Raw genomic sequence first — 14,690 nt, 5'->3', positions numbered from 1 at the left:
CATCGCGCATGTCGTCTGTTAGCCACGGATTATGCTACGATTAAAACACCGCATGTTGATATTCTCTTTGGGAAATCCACCGGTCTAACCCTAGCACGACAGATGTTCTCATTGCAAATGCGACCGTGGACATCCCACGGAGGTTGCGGGATATCCTTGGCCCGACATGGCGCAGTAATTATTTTTATCTACCTTGCCACAGCAACCGAATAATCTCATCGGGATCCAGGACGGTAGAGTTTACGATCTGCTACATGTCTGCGAAGAAGAGTGGGCTATGATATCAGACCTGACACCGCAGCAGGAGATCAGAATCACTAGTTCCCGCACCAGAATGGTTTCTGAATCCCTCATGCTTGCGATATGCACACCGCAGGATGGCCGTACGTCATAAACGGGGCCCGTCCCGACTCAGATTGGCCAACCCTCCAGGGACCAGCTCGAAATGGGAAATGATTCACGCGTCGGCCCCAGTGGAGACCGCTAGATCGAAATAGAAACACTGCAGAAGAGCACTGACCATTTACAACCTCGGTCCCCCCTCCAGGACCCATTCGTCCCGAAGCATGGTCCCCCCTCGGGCTCTCTCCACTTCTACCATCACCAGATATCCCTCCACCTTTCCATTTAGGGCTCCTGTCGAGTGACGAAGAACGGGGGAGACGCGGGTTCTCATGATGCCTGTCGATGGATCCCCCCTCCACGCACCACCGCGCCACCATGCAGCATTCAGCGAACGGGCCATTTGGCAACGAGTGATGTCTCCGACTAAGCAATAATTCCTGCGGAGGACGCCACCGTCCTTTTAGTGAAGTTTTCCTCAAGGGATGACCAACATCTTTTCTTAGTCGGAGTATTATTATGCTCCCTTCCCTCAACGGGGCCAGGATCCGCTGACTAGATGATGCCCCTCGGATCAGCGTACTCCAGCATCGCCATCTTATATATATATTGCTTTCATCCACTTACTTTTCTACTTATATTCTTAGACGATTTTCCCACCCTGGTCACCAACGGAAATATCATCCGCGTCTCTCTGCCGACTCCATGAATACACTATCTTTCCATCGTGGCTTTTGCTCACATTAAATTTTCATCTTCCTCGCTCTATCTCTCTCAACGTGACCTCTTCTAGGGTCCAAGAAGTCCCGTGACTACCCCACCACCACTGCATCAACATACCACTCTGTCGATATATATCTCCAGATACATATATAAATCATATACAATGCACGCCATGCCCTCCAAATTTGTCGAAATCCTCGAACCAGAGGACATTTCCCACCTCCGACGCTCCGCCTCAGACGTTCGACTCGAAGACGTACTCGCCGACCACGAAGCCATCGTCGGCCGTCCACGCTCATCAACCAACGACTCCGCCAAATCCAAAACAAGTCTCGACGGCGGATCAGCGCGCTGGAAGCGACTGAGCAATATGCTCGTGGCGACGAAGCGGTAGCCGAACGATCGTCTTTCTTATCCACGAGCAGGACTCGCGCGAAAACGACGCCATCAAAGTGGACATGATTAATATACGCGATTTGATTTCATCAAGCGAAGTACATATATCTTTTGCTATTTTCGGAAGCTGGCTTTGAAACCGTATTGCATCGGAAAAGATCGAGGATGAAAGGAAGGACAGGATATGAATACGGATACGGATACGGATATGACGCCGAAACGAGGAACACACGTCTGGACGACTTCCTACCTTGACGCTTATGTGGATATCTGATTTATACTACCCAATGATTGATCTGTTGTTGTGTTTTGAGCCTGCACTATACTGTACTATATTTTAGACGACATACTGGGTGTATTCCACACGCGTATGCAAATATATTTCGCCCCCAACGTCCATCCTTCGGCCATTGTCAATCACATTGAAGAATTTGAAAGTAAAGAAGATAGATGCGATAAAAATAGACTAGCTTGCGCAGTCCCTCCACCCGAGACGTAAGGGGGTCCATTCCACGCTGCGTGGCAGCATAGCTAGCGGGTGTATTTATCTGCAGTGTGGGGGGGGGGACATGGGATGGCCAACAGGTTGGGATGGGATTGCACTAGATATGATTTCAGAATTTTCATCATTGATAATGGCTATTTCCTCCGCATTGTGGTTTAGGATATGTTATTTTCACGAGTGCCCCACTGCTCGGAGACGAGCCGTGGTGAGTTGTCCAGATGTCCGATCGGCAATCAACTAGAGTGGTTATCTTTGATGACATGCAATAAAAATAAAATAAGAAAAATATACTTATCCTCAAAACAGGTATAACAAGCTCGTCAGGCAGGTGTGCAGCTACATACAGACGAGATAATGCATTGCCCTCTGGTCAGTGTCAAATCCAACCTTAAGTGTAAGCTGTCCTCAACCGGATTTCTTCCAGACTACTCCAGAAGCGAAACAAGACTAAGCTTCAAATAGATACTGCCAAGCGTCAGTGGTTCACGTTCTGACCGCAGCAGCTATCTCAGATAGACAGTGGATCCGTGCTGACTTCAGATATCAAATAACCATTTCAAACTTACTACCCGATGCAGTAACCCGATGCCCCTCAGTATCCACCCGAGTTTACCCGCCCATAACCACACCTTCTCTGAGCCATGCGGATGGACGCTGGTGGGGCAAGAGAAGAGCTATCTGGGCTGGTCACTGCATCCTTCGAATCCTTACCCGCCGATCAGGCCCATAATGGATGGCCTCCTCTTGGCGGGTGCTTAGTGTCGAAGGCTTTGCTTCGATTGCCTCGGCTGTGTATCCGTAGTGCTTATATAGATCCGTTGGTGAATCGACGGTTTTGGTCCTGTTTGATATGGAGCCCGTCTTCGGATTTCACGACCCTCTCACCTGTCAGCTGGTGGGCTCTCTTTCCTGTTGACTATTACCCGTTTGATTGTTTGCTGGGATACTTCGCCCCGGGTACAAGCCACAACCCGCCAAGTATAGGTCTCTAGAACCGTATATTAATATCGTCCCTAGTTAAGACGAAATGGACAGGGTTACCGGGAAAAACCAAAAATTAGTCAATGCCGCCTTGCCACATTCTTCCAACTGATTTCGCCCACGATCCAAGAGCATCCTCCGACTAGCTAGAAGTGGGGTGTTCTTGGTGGGATCTCGTGTGACTTCTGCAATGCATTAGCTGTAAACGTGTTAGACTAGGATATTTTTATAGACTGAAACCTATAGGAATTGGCTCTGAACGGGACGGCCCTCTATCCTGGACGGGGGCATTTTAGCCGATACTGGCTGCGTCGTCTGACTGTGGGTGCATAGTATTGGTGATTGTTCAGGACACATTGTTGCTAGCCCCAAGTGCAAGGATTTTATTTGGTCGGCAATTCCACTCGTTCTTTCATCGGCCTCTGGTTGCCAACGTGCTCTTCGATTAAAATTCGTTGGACATAAGGAGGCTTGGTTCTGCTGGCCTGTTATTCATCCGTCAAAGCAATCTCTAGCTGATCAGAGAATACGCCTATTTGCGAAGCCGACCAGCGCACATCATTACATGGAGACTGAAAAGCATCAGAGTAAAAGCACCAGAGTAATAATCTTGCCAGGTCGCAAAAGATCGAGTTTTTTACTCGTAGCATGGCATAGACTGTCTTTCACGGAACCCCGGCAGACGGTCGATGAAGGTATTCCATAGAGCATGCTACGTGCTGTCCGATGTCCAATGCAAGTGGTAAGTTGCTTTATCATCCTGTTTTACATGGTTTCCCAGCTGACACAAGACATCAGATGTAAAGACAACGTCGTTTGAGAGTCCACGGGAACTGTCGTCCCCGTGTCCCGCAATGCTCTAGAACGTGCAAAGCCTAATAGGTTGCCAAATGCCAGCTTCCGCAAGCTAGGGAGCATTCTATAGGGCTTAGTCCTTTGAGCTCTGTGTTTGATGCGTCTTGAAAGAGATGTATGATGAGTGTTAAGCCCCTCTCATGTAACATTTGTACCGATTTCCAATGATCGATTACAACACGATGAGATGTGATGTTTGAAGTTGCATGGTTTGAATGAATGGGGATAGTATTGACGTATAGCAAAATATGCTGGGATATCGGTTATATCAAGCCCGATCAAACTGACCCCAAATCTCATGTCTTATCAGTACACGTCCTGTGCACAGTTTTCTTATATGCAGCATACTAGGTTCCAAGTCTTTGCTATTGGGCGAGTCTCCTATCTAATGTCAGCCACCACTGCTGGTGTTTAGTTGGCACATTATCGCAGGGCGACGCACCCGGATGATACCCGCTGTTGCATTAGTACGACGGCATATTTGGATGTATACCATTGGCAGTCTGCAAGTCAAATTGACCAAGCGCCAAGGCAGACTTTTCTACCTACATTGACATCCTTGATCGACTATACAAGACATCTGGGAGTGGTGAACCAACATTAACCAACACAAGATCGAATGAAAAAATCGTTGGATTATCCTCGAGTATATCACCCTTTCGGGGATCCTTCCGAGTCGTCGGTGGCCGAAGGCCCCGGGTTCTAGACTAAGGAGACACCTAAATATATTTCCACCTGATTTTCGCCAAACGTGAAGCTATTCCCGCTGTAGTTCCTGCCAGTTGCCAAAACCTTCCTGGCGTAGCCTTCGTAGATTTGTAGCTTCGTAGCCCTTCGTAGCCCTCGTAGATCCGCCAGTTGCCAAAACCTTCGGACGTTGGACGTTTGAAGGCATAAGAGTACATATAAAATGGCCCAACACACCATGCGATGAAGAATTAACCAGCAACTTTTCTCTCGACATCTACTTGCCATATTTCTATATATTGCTCTCTGGGGAGCTACCCGTCTCATTAATCTGAATCTATGTTGTTTTTCAAAGCACTATCTTGTGTCTTGGGCCTAGTCAGTCTAGCCAGCACAAAAAAAGGCTGAAAACTTGACAAGTCATGCAAAACAGACAGTGAGTCAGATACATCTATTTAATAGTCCCTAAAAGATACACAAATCTTAGATCCTAGAACTTAGAATCATAATCTCGGATGCCCTATCAGGTATCTTTAACATGATAAGTAGTAAACTAGAGATAATTAACAAGATCTTAAATAATAAAGACCTGGGCAAGAATAGCAAGAATATTAAGAATATACTCAGATAGATATTCCTGAAGGATAGAGAAGAGCTAAGTAATAACTAACTAGGTCTTGTACAGAGTATTACTCCTTGTTCTAGTCATGGAGTTGGTTGGTGTTAGGTGAATCTGACTGTTCTAGAAAACCTCAGAAATCTCCTCGCTATAAATAAGGATGTAAAGAATCAGACACCAGATTTTGAAACAGTGAGGCTTCGAACCAGATCTATTATGTTGAGTGTTTCTGTCCTAGCTAAATGATGATTAGATTATAGTGTACTGTGATTTCAATCACTTTGAAGCTAGGTCAGGCAGTGAATGATATAACAAAGGATAAAGGCATGTTTTGCAACAACAAGGCGGCCCCTGCAGAACTTTCCTGGCTAACACTCATAATATAGATATTAATAAAGTGCTCAATAAAGGGGAATTATACAAGTTATGGAAGAGCACAGGACTCATGGTAGCCTACACTCTGTTATCTGGCTATGACAAGCTATCCCAGATACAGCTCTGTCCATGGTTTATTGGTTAGATAAGAAAAGACAAGATTAAAAGAATTTATAACATCCTGAGAAAGGCTTAATTTTATAATACTTTTATTAAGAGACTGCTGAAGATGAATATATTACTAAACTCTATTAATATACTGTCACTTCTGGACAAAGTGATTCTGCACAAGTTGATACATATTTATAATAGAAGCAAGACTCGTGATATGGACCCGTCAACCCTCCTCACGGTGAAGTATACATGGAAATGATACTGGAAACTGGCAAAGGAAGGGCCGAGTATAGTTTTAAGGAAGTCACAGAATAATGCGGATAGTGTTACACTGGCCACATCTGGTATAATTCCCCTTTTACCTGACTCCATGGGTTGTGCTGACTGGTCGACAGCCATCAGGTATATTCACGAGGGATTCAAAGTCACTGAAGATGGAAAAGTTGTCGAAAGATCGGAGTCATAGCAAAGAAACTACGGTCACGGAGCTCTTTGTTTCTTCATAACTACACCGCACGCTGGTTAAATCCTTGAATGAGGTCAATGAGAAAGGAAGCAAAAATTGATAAAATGAATGAAATCCGAGGGGCACAACAAGGAGGGTTCTAGTTATCACCAGACCTAATCTCCAGCTAGCTGGTCACGTAATGGGCCATGTATCCGGCCAATGCCATCCACATCAATCGACGTAGGCCCATTTATCATTTCCCTCGACCAACTCAATTAAGGGTGGTAGTATAGAATATAGCAAAACACCCAGACGGAATGACAAACAAAGACGTGAGGGATACCTTTGTGCAACGCCATCAGGCACGCTAACTCTCGGACCTAGTGCCAAGACCAAGTCTGCCTCACAGCGCCTATATATACTGTCCAGAGTATCTCTCCCCGCTCTTCCTTCTTTTCTTTTCAACAGATCTCCTCGTCAAAAATCGTCATGACGTCATATGCAGTTCCCATCGGATGTCCCACGATTAGAGGCCGACGCCGACGGAAACGCGAGCGGAAGCTCAGGCATGAAAGCAACCCACCTAACTCATTACCAGCAGTCCGCAAGCGGGCCTTGACACTACTACTACCACTGTTGCCCTCCTGATGTGCAGGCCTCTTTTTATTTCGTAAGTATTGGCGGACTTATGAAAAAGAGAGGGATTATAAGCAGAAATAATCTCCTTTCTTTATTTAACTATCACGGGAGGTCTGGACTTTAATCTATCAAGAGGTTCTAGCCCCTAAGAATCACCCAAGTCTACATGTAGCCAGTGTCAAAGCGTGATTGTTGAGTTGACACTGCCAGGACGGCAGTTCGGAAGTACCAGGGTGGAGGCATTTATGCTGGGTTGGGTACCAAAAGACAGACGGGACGACGGGTATGAGGTGGGAGAGGGGCGAGGGATATCAACCCGAGAAAAACTCTCCATACACTATTTGGATGGGGTTGTTACAGCCATATCGACGCATGTACGTAGCTGCATTACCAGATTCCCCCTCCATCCCCACCTTCCCCGGGAAATCAAACCAACTAAACTGGGAGCCAGATATACTTAGTTGATTAATATCCTCTACTCCCACAATGTCATCGGCTTCTGTCAATCATCACCAAACTGCTCAAAAGATTCAAGGTAAGTCGCTCTGAGAGCCCATCTATCCTCGTCTGGGTTGATGCTAAACCCTTGACGTTTAGTTTGGGCTTAAAGACTCGCAACAAGAAGGGTCGTTGAAGAATGTGTTCTTTGTTTACACAAAGGGAGTCGAGGTCACAATTCATTAACGACAGCTCCCATGATTCTTAGGGACATATCTCAGCGTTGGCTATAATCAAAGGTCACTTTATCGACTGTTGTTTGGATTCGAAAGACAATGAGCCAAAGTATGTGTGGTATGAAGATACCTGCTAAAATTGCTATTCAAACGCCCTCGCCACTACGCCAGATTTCTCATCAAATTAACAACGATCTATCAATTGTAAGATCGGGTATACACCAGATGAAGAGAGGCAACACTATTCTGTCAAAGAAATAGAAAAAGGAAATTCACAAAAATGGAAGGATATAAGACAAACAAATATCCAAAACACAATGTTCCACGGACCGTTCACAACGTACAGTACCACTCCAATCTACGCCCGCACCCGCTCCTTAAAGACCAAATCCAAAGATTCAATAGTCACAGTAAAGGTATCCTTAGAATTGGTATCAAACGACACCCCATCCACCCCATCTGCAAAGGAGATGTCGAAATCGTACGCGAGGCGGGCAACCGTGCCCCGAAGTTCCATGAGGGCCAGTTGTTTTCCGACGCAGTTGTATCGACCTGACAGTTAATTAGCACACGTGCAAATTGAATAATCATAAAGTAGGAGGGCTTACCTAGTTGGAACGGGAAGAACGCATCCTCATTCGCAATCAACTTCTCCTTCTTATCGAGCCACCGCTCCGGGATGAATTCTGTACCGGAGGGAAAGTAACGCTCATCGCGCTGGATGACATATTGCGGGACAAAGACGATGGTCTCCCCGGGAATCCAGACTTCCTCGACTTGCAGGCCCTCTGGCGGAGTGACCCTGGGCTGGCCGCTGGGGACGGCCGGTTTCAGGCGGAGAGTCTCGTTGATGACGGCTTCGAGGTAGGGAAGCTGGCGGAGTTCGTCATTACTGAATGTGGAGGCATTGGTGGAGTTTGGAAAGGCGTTGTCGAGCTCTGCCTGCAAGGCATTGCATGCAGAAGGGGTGCGGGCGAGGTAGTACAGCGCGTGGGCCATGGATACGCCGGCAGTGTCACTAAGAAATTGTTAGTATTCTTTCTGGGTTGTTGTTGGGGGTTGCTTGAATGCTGCGAGAAGGAGAAATGACCTTCCGGCGATCATCATGAGACGGCCATCTTCATTAAGAGCTTGATCGCCTGGTGGAGCACATTGGTCTTTCTCGTCGATAGCCTTCAAGAGCCAAGAGATGACATCTTTGGGGTACTTGTCGCTTTCCAGGCTCCATTGCTAGGGTAGCACATTAGCAATTCACTATCTGCAAGAACGGAAGATCGGACTTACCTTCTTCTTCTCGGCTATTCTGTCCTTACAGTAGACCATAAACTGACCGTAATTACCCATCAGACCCTGGACGGCACCAATGACAGTCAAGATCCAGGGGATGGGTTTCAGAATACCGAGAAACAACATCTGCCCGTGAAGCTCCTTGATTGCGGAAAGCTCGGTGCCGTCTTCAAGTTGGCGGAAGTCTTTTGAAAAACCGACCAGACCCATGATGTCAAAAGCTAGGAACATTGTCCACTGCGAGATATCGAGTGGTTGGTTCCTTCTGGCGCGGATCTGGGAGGCCAAGACGTTGATTTTGCGCTGGACGCTTGGTTCGTACGTCGCCAGGGCTGTTAAGTTGATTAGCTTATTATGTTAAAAAAAAAAGAAAGAAAGAAAGAAATAGGATGTGGGAAAAACCCAACTCATACCCTTGGTGCTGAATCCTCGATCCCAAGCCTTCCGTCGGCGACGGTGCACATCTGGGTCACGAGTAGAGTTCAATGAAATTTGAGTCTTGTCATCGGACACATGGCTATACCAGGGGGACTTGGTACAGTTCGACTGGGCCCCATTGATGGCAATCACGGCCGCTGGCCGATTGATCGAGATCTCACGGGGTCCAGTACGGACAAAATCGCCGTACTTGCTGTGCATTGCCACGAGATCCATGTGGTACTGGGTCTTTTTTGCGACCCGCTTCACCGTAGACAGCCGGCTCAATTTGGCACTCCATGGCCCGGGGAAGCGTCGGAGACGATGAAAGAAAGCCCGGTAGAGAAGGATACTTGTTGTGAGCCCGAGATTGAAGCAGCATACTGCAAGTAGGGCACATCCAGTTGCAACAGGGACACTAAGGGTATAGACATGGAAGTAACTGATGCACAGTGACACCCAAGCTACCATGTATAGGGCCAACAGTGACTTGACTCTATTATCAATCTCAATGGTACGAATGCACTGGTGAAACGCGGCCCCCAACACAGGAAAAACGGCAACAATTCGTAAAGGAGCTGGATCTAGCAGTGCAGTGAAAGTTGTTACCGCGGCCATCTTTTCAGAGGCCGTCAGGATTTCACGGCTTGTGATACCTGTCCTTCTTTCTTGTGTGTGGGTTGGTTAACGTTGGAATACGATTTTCAGGAGGGTAAATAATCCTTGTTATCTTAACAATTTTTCTCCAATTGACAGGGGGGGACCCCTACCTCCCCCGACCGTTGCCCCCAAGAAACGATCGTCCGAGCGAGACAAAAAGGAAGGACGCCGTTGGACCCAAGCGCTGTTCGCGGACCCGGGGAAGTGTACGTCGGGGCCCGAGCCGTCGCAAGACCATGGATTTCGGCCATTTTAGCCCCCCAGTAGCTTATCCTGGCAGCGGGGCGGATTAGCCCTAATGACTCAAGGAGTAAGCTCAAATACCTGTTCTCTTAGATAATGTTTCACACCTTATATCTTCGTACGGATGGGAATTCGCCCTCCTGTTTTATTAAGATCAGCCTGTATGCTGTTTTGACAGGTCCCAAGCGAAAATGAAGGATTCGGCGGATTTGAACACTGGATCATGGCGATTTTGCTTCCCGTCTGGCCCACCTGTCAATCTAAACTCAGATTTCATCTGGGGCACGATACTTAATTACTGCCTCTGGCCCTAGCCTTTGTTTCCTCTCCGATGAATTAGCCACACATCATCCCTCGCTCCAGTGACGATGTTTGAGTCTCTGCAGCCGACGTCTTATGGGGTTTCCTTTGTGTTTTGGGCGCTATCCACGATTTCAACGAGTTTGCGCATATACTCGCGTGGATGGATTATCCAGAGCTTTGGCTGGGATGATTGGTGGATGATCTCAGTCATGGTAAGTGCTGTATGTTGAAAAATGTCGAGGATTGCTCTAATCGCCATGATTTAGATCGCGAACACAGCTCAACAAGTACTCTTTTGTATGTTTCTTTATCATGGAGGTGGACTGTAGGTTTCCCCCCCCCCCGATCGTTGGTCCTGGGGCAAATCTAACAGCGCAGTAAAGCCATGTCTCCCCCACGCCTGATCCAGCGCAAATAGCTCTATTGTCCAAAGTATGACTTCAAGACCCTGTTCATATCCCCTGCGATCTTTGAATTTGACTCCGGCTCACAATCCGCAGATGCTCTTTGCTGAAGAGATATTCTACATATGGATGCAGTTCGCCATCAAGCAGGCTTTCTTGCTCTTCTATCTTCGGTTGACTCAAAAGACTTCTTTCATCTACAGCGTATATGCAACAATGGCATTGAATATAGCAATTGCCGTCGCTCTGTGGCTGCTCTACTGCCTCCAATGCCAGCCCCTGGCGGCCTTCTGGAACAAGAATGCTTACCCAGATGCCAAGTGCCTCGACACCGCCATCACCTACTACGTACCCGTTGCGTTGGTGAGTTCTCCAGTTCATCCGACCAATTCCCTCGAAAGAAAAGCAAAAACCCCTAACAATATCGCAGAACATCCTCACAGATTTCATCATCCTTTTCCTCCCCATCCGTCCTCTCTGGGCCCTCCAAGCCAGCCTAACCCGCCGCCTAGGCGTCATCGCCGTCGTTTCCGTCGGCGGCATCGCAGTCATCGTCTCCTGCCTCCGCATCATCGTCCTCCATCAATTCGCAGTCAACCCAGACTTCACCTACATCCTCGGCCAGATGGTCATCATCTCGGCCGTCGAGCTGAACGTCGCCATAATGGCGGCCAACGCGCCGTCTTTCAAGGCCATCTGGCTCAAGCACGTGAGCGGCTCACTTTCCGAGTACAAGTCGTCAGTCCAACTTTCCTCGCTGAGCAAGAGGAAGCAATCGGGTGCGCCCGAGCCGTCGGTCGTCTACCAAAGGAGTGTGCCCAAGCGGGACCGGGATTTACCTGATTCGTCGTCGACAAATAACTTGGTTGAGAGCTCAGCGAGTCGTGATTCGGTGAATTATGTAGGCTGAACAAGGATCAATCGATGACACACATTCCTTTTAGCTTTTTTTTGGGGGGGTCGTTTATTGGGCTAGATCGCATGGTGATAATGCGAGGATGTTAGGATATGTTTGCTAGGCCCCATTGGAAGGACACGGACACCATGAAAAAAAAGTCTATCATATCTAGCTTTGATGCTATATGCGATGCATCGATGATGTATCTACCCGAAATATAATCAATTACCAAGCCATAATTACAGGGCATTCATCAACCGTTACATATTTACAGAGCCGCCTCATAAAATTCTGGTTGAACTTATTAAAAAGATACTGGACAAAAAAGTGAGAGAAAAAAAACACACAACAGCATTAGTATGAACATGCTTACCCCGATGTACAAGGGCCGTAGCCCAGTATTGGTAGCTGCCGGCGTAAACACCCATTATCTCGACCCAGCGCCGCTGTTGCGTTGATATGTTCAAGTACTACCTACCCACTGAGAGCGAGTTTGCGTTTCACGAAGTCGCGTTCGCGTTCGAGTATCTCCCTCTTGACTTTTCCCTTGGCCCCCTCTGCCGATATATTCTCCGTTCTCGCGATCAAATCAAGTGCATCCATAATTCTCGCCCCTCTACTTTGCGATTCTCGTAGTTTTCTGTCGTAGCTGTAATGGTCTTGTGCGAAAGATAATATGCCATATATATTGTCAGTGAGAGGTCCAATTCAATTTAGATCAGCAGCAGAAACCTTATAGCCAGCATCAAATTCAACCATATTGAAAAACGGTCCAAAGATGAGTTGTCAGTGCACGTGGCTTAACCTTTATTAACACGCATCTGTCTAGGTCGCATACAATAATCCACAATCCTGAACCCTTTCAATAAGAAATTCCCTGAGAGTCTCGATCACATCTGGTTTTCATCCCACTCAAGACGTCCACAGGTCTCCGTAAATACTAAGTATGTATCGTCAAAACTCAGGGTCCAGTCGGAGGACATGCTGTACATCGGGTGAGACCATCGCTCGCAAGTGGGCCTCGGAAGAACTTCGATCGACCTGCTCTGGATTCTGAATCTCCATGCTTCTTCTCAACATTGCCACGCTGGCAGCAGCTTTAGCTCCCTCCTTGGTTTTCTGCAGATTTAACCTACGATCAAACCAATTTTTCCCTTACCGAGAAACGGTATTCGCACATGCCATGACTGGAAAAATATTGAAAGAAACAACAAGAGAATCAAAAATAAACTCACCGTTGAACAATGTTGCAAAGCCCATTAAATCACACATGGCTGTATCCTGTTAGGCAAGCACTGTAAGAATGAACGAACACAGGCTTTGAAATGACTGGTGGAATTCCTGCATTCTTCGCGCACGCCCTCGTGCATAAATTCTGTCCATTCTCTTGCAGCCTTATCACATGCTTGCTGGGTGGTAGAGAAGTAATTGAGGGTGAAGAGGGTGGTGATAAAATGCGTCTTAATATTGGAACTATATTTCGATGTATAGTACTATCTTGCTTGTTAGTGTGGAAGTGACTGCAATTGGTTGGCATGTTAGCTGCGGACCTGTAGGCCATTTCCAAAACTATTCGTACTGTACCTACTCAATTTGGGCCAAAGGACTACCACAGGGCTATTTGCCAGCCAATTTTGACCTACTCATTATCAGTATGACCACACTAACATCCGTCGTATCCCTAACTCGGTAAAGATATATCCTCTCAAATTCATGATCCAGCAAGTCACGATGGTTCAAATGGGGTTATTGATACCCCAAATTCGTCCTATATTAAACATGACCCTAATTCAAGACAAGCTTGAAATTGATGGAGTCTCAGCAGTCTAGGTAAAGTGAACCGGAAGGGGGAATTTATGAAGCCTTCAAACACAACGGGCGGCTAAACCCCCAGATGGACAGGTTTGACAGCATTATATCTAGAGGGAGATGTTTCTCTGCTACCCGAATTTCCTGCCGCTGACCGGTGCTGTCCACTCAACAGCAACTCCACCGACTGGCTGTTTTTGCACCGATATACTAGTTGGAAGACCGACGTTTAATTCTCTGGCCTCCTTTAGTCACCCCACCCCGATGATGTATTTTCTTCGTCCAGTATCAAGGTTCGATGTTGGTTGACGACTTGACCGGCACCCGTATCAGGGCATATCTTATTTCAGTTAATCTCAGCGAATAAGAAGTATCAAATGAAATTCAGATATCTACAAGAACACAGATCGATGGCAGCATCGTCAGTCACTGACAAACAATTGTTGAAAGAGCATTCACAAGCCCAACCCCCGCCCCATTTGAATAACAAATATAGACCCCAAGCAGAAGATCGACATGCACATCAACCCATTAACCAGATCCAGGGCACTGCATGGTAGGACTCTTCCAGTCAAAGGTACCGCAGATAGCACCGTCACCACCACCATCCCCCACGCACTATTTTGAAACCAGAGTTAGTGTATATCGGAGGGCGCTCATGTATGTGGTAAGTCTTACGCTGCCAACATCACAGGCCCTAAAAGTCATTAGCAGGTAATGTTAGAATCAGGAAAAAGGTGTCTTACCGGTTAGTGCCCGCCACCTTGCACGAGGTGCCATTGCATTCCTAGTCCTCTTAGCTAACGTTAAAGCCATGATCACGCATCAGATACATACACCGCAAACTTCATAATCATTGGGGCAGCCGCGAGACTGGATATTGCTCGGGACAGCTCCAACCATGACCACGCTGGCCAGGACGGTGAAGAAAATGCTGGTAAGCTGCATTTTGGCAAGTGACTGATTGTTTGGCAAAAATATGGGAAGTTCTGACTGAGGAAGAATTGGATTGATACTGTCTTCAATATTCCTCGAGCAGAGGGGTTTATATAGACGATCTGAAAACGGTTGACCTCTCCAGTCCCTGTCGCTGCCAAGGAGGCAATGAATCCTTCACAAACCAGGTATACGTCACGAGTGTCCAAGCCGCGGTGCGGTTTTCGCCTCGAGTAACACATGCAGGGGAGTCCACGGTAATTGCGATTGATAGATTCACTCGCCATCCGGCCCCCAATGAGCCAGACGAAGATGTCCGAATATAGCGCTATATCACAGGGCCCATGCGATAAACTAGAAAGAACTCTAGCCAAT

General features: G+C 47.1%; 4 protein-coding genes across 4 annotated transcripts; 2 read left to right on the top strand and 2 right to left on the bottom strand.

Annotated features, from left to right (window-relative positions):
- Positions 1–917: 917 nt before the first annotated feature.
- BDW47DRAFT_109497 (uncharacterized protein) lies at positions 918–1,846 on the top strand. Its single transcript, XM_024813480.1, has one exon. The coding sequence runs from the start codon at positions 1,229–1,231 to the stop codon at positions 1,457–1,459; it is 231 nt and encodes a 76-aa protein (XP_024669958.1). The 5' UTR covers positions 918–1,228; the 3' UTR covers positions 1,460–1,846.
- Positions 1,847–7,716: 5,870 nt separating this feature from the next.
- BDW47DRAFT_119144 (cytochrome P450) lies at positions 7,717–9,680 on the bottom strand (the record flags this gene model as incomplete). The annotated part of the gene is made up of 5 exons (XM_024815314.1): positions 7,717–7,910; positions 7,967–8,376; positions 8,449–8,588; positions 8,643–8,977; positions 9,059–9,680. The coding sequence occupies 5 exons, from the start codon at positions 9,678–9,680 to the stop codon at positions 7,717–7,719; spliced, it is 1,701 nt and encodes a 566-aa protein (XP_024669957.1).
- A 653-nt stretch (positions 9,681–10,333) lies between these two features.
- Positions 10,334–11,677, top strand: BDW47DRAFT_119143 (uncharacterized protein; the record flags this gene model as incomplete). Its single annotated transcript, XM_024815313.1, has 5 exons — positions 10,334–10,480; positions 10,535–10,593; positions 10,714–11,035; positions 11,103–11,410; positions 11,617–11,677. The coding sequence occupies 5 exons, from the start codon at positions 10,334–10,336 to the stop codon at positions 11,675–11,677; spliced, it is 897 nt and encodes a 298-aa protein (XP_024669956.1).
- Positions 11,678–13,910: 2,233 nt separating this feature from the next.
- BDW47DRAFT_127683 (uncharacterized protein) lies at positions 13,911–14,327 on the bottom strand (the record flags this gene model as incomplete). Its single annotated transcript, XM_024816753.1, has 4 exons — positions 13,911–13,997; positions 14,058–14,076; positions 14,126–14,166; positions 14,217–14,327. 4 exons carry the CDS (start codon positions 14,325–14,327, stop codon positions 13,911–13,913), a joined length of 258 nt encoding a protein of 85 aa, XP_024669955.1.
- Between the last annotated feature and the right edge of the window lie 363 nt (positions 14,328–14,690).

This window comes from Aspergillus candidus (genome assembly GCF_002847045.1).
Source record: "Aspergillus candidus strain CBS 102.13 unplaced genomic scaffold BDW47scaffold_40, whole genome shotgun sequence".
NCBI classification, from domain to species: domain Eukaryota; kingdom Fungi; phylum Ascomycota; class Eurotiomycetes; order Eurotiales; family Aspergillaceae; genus Aspergillus; species Aspergillus candidus.
The sequence above is the reverse complement of the archived record's forward strand: the minus strand, read 5'-3'. Positions and strand labels throughout refer to the sequence as shown.

Excerpts from the sequence above, each read along its gene's own strand:
- BDW47DRAFT_109497 (XM_024813480.1), top strand. The coding sequence starts at position 1,229 with ATGCACGCCATGCCCTCCAAATTTGTCGAAATCCTCGAACCAGAGGAC.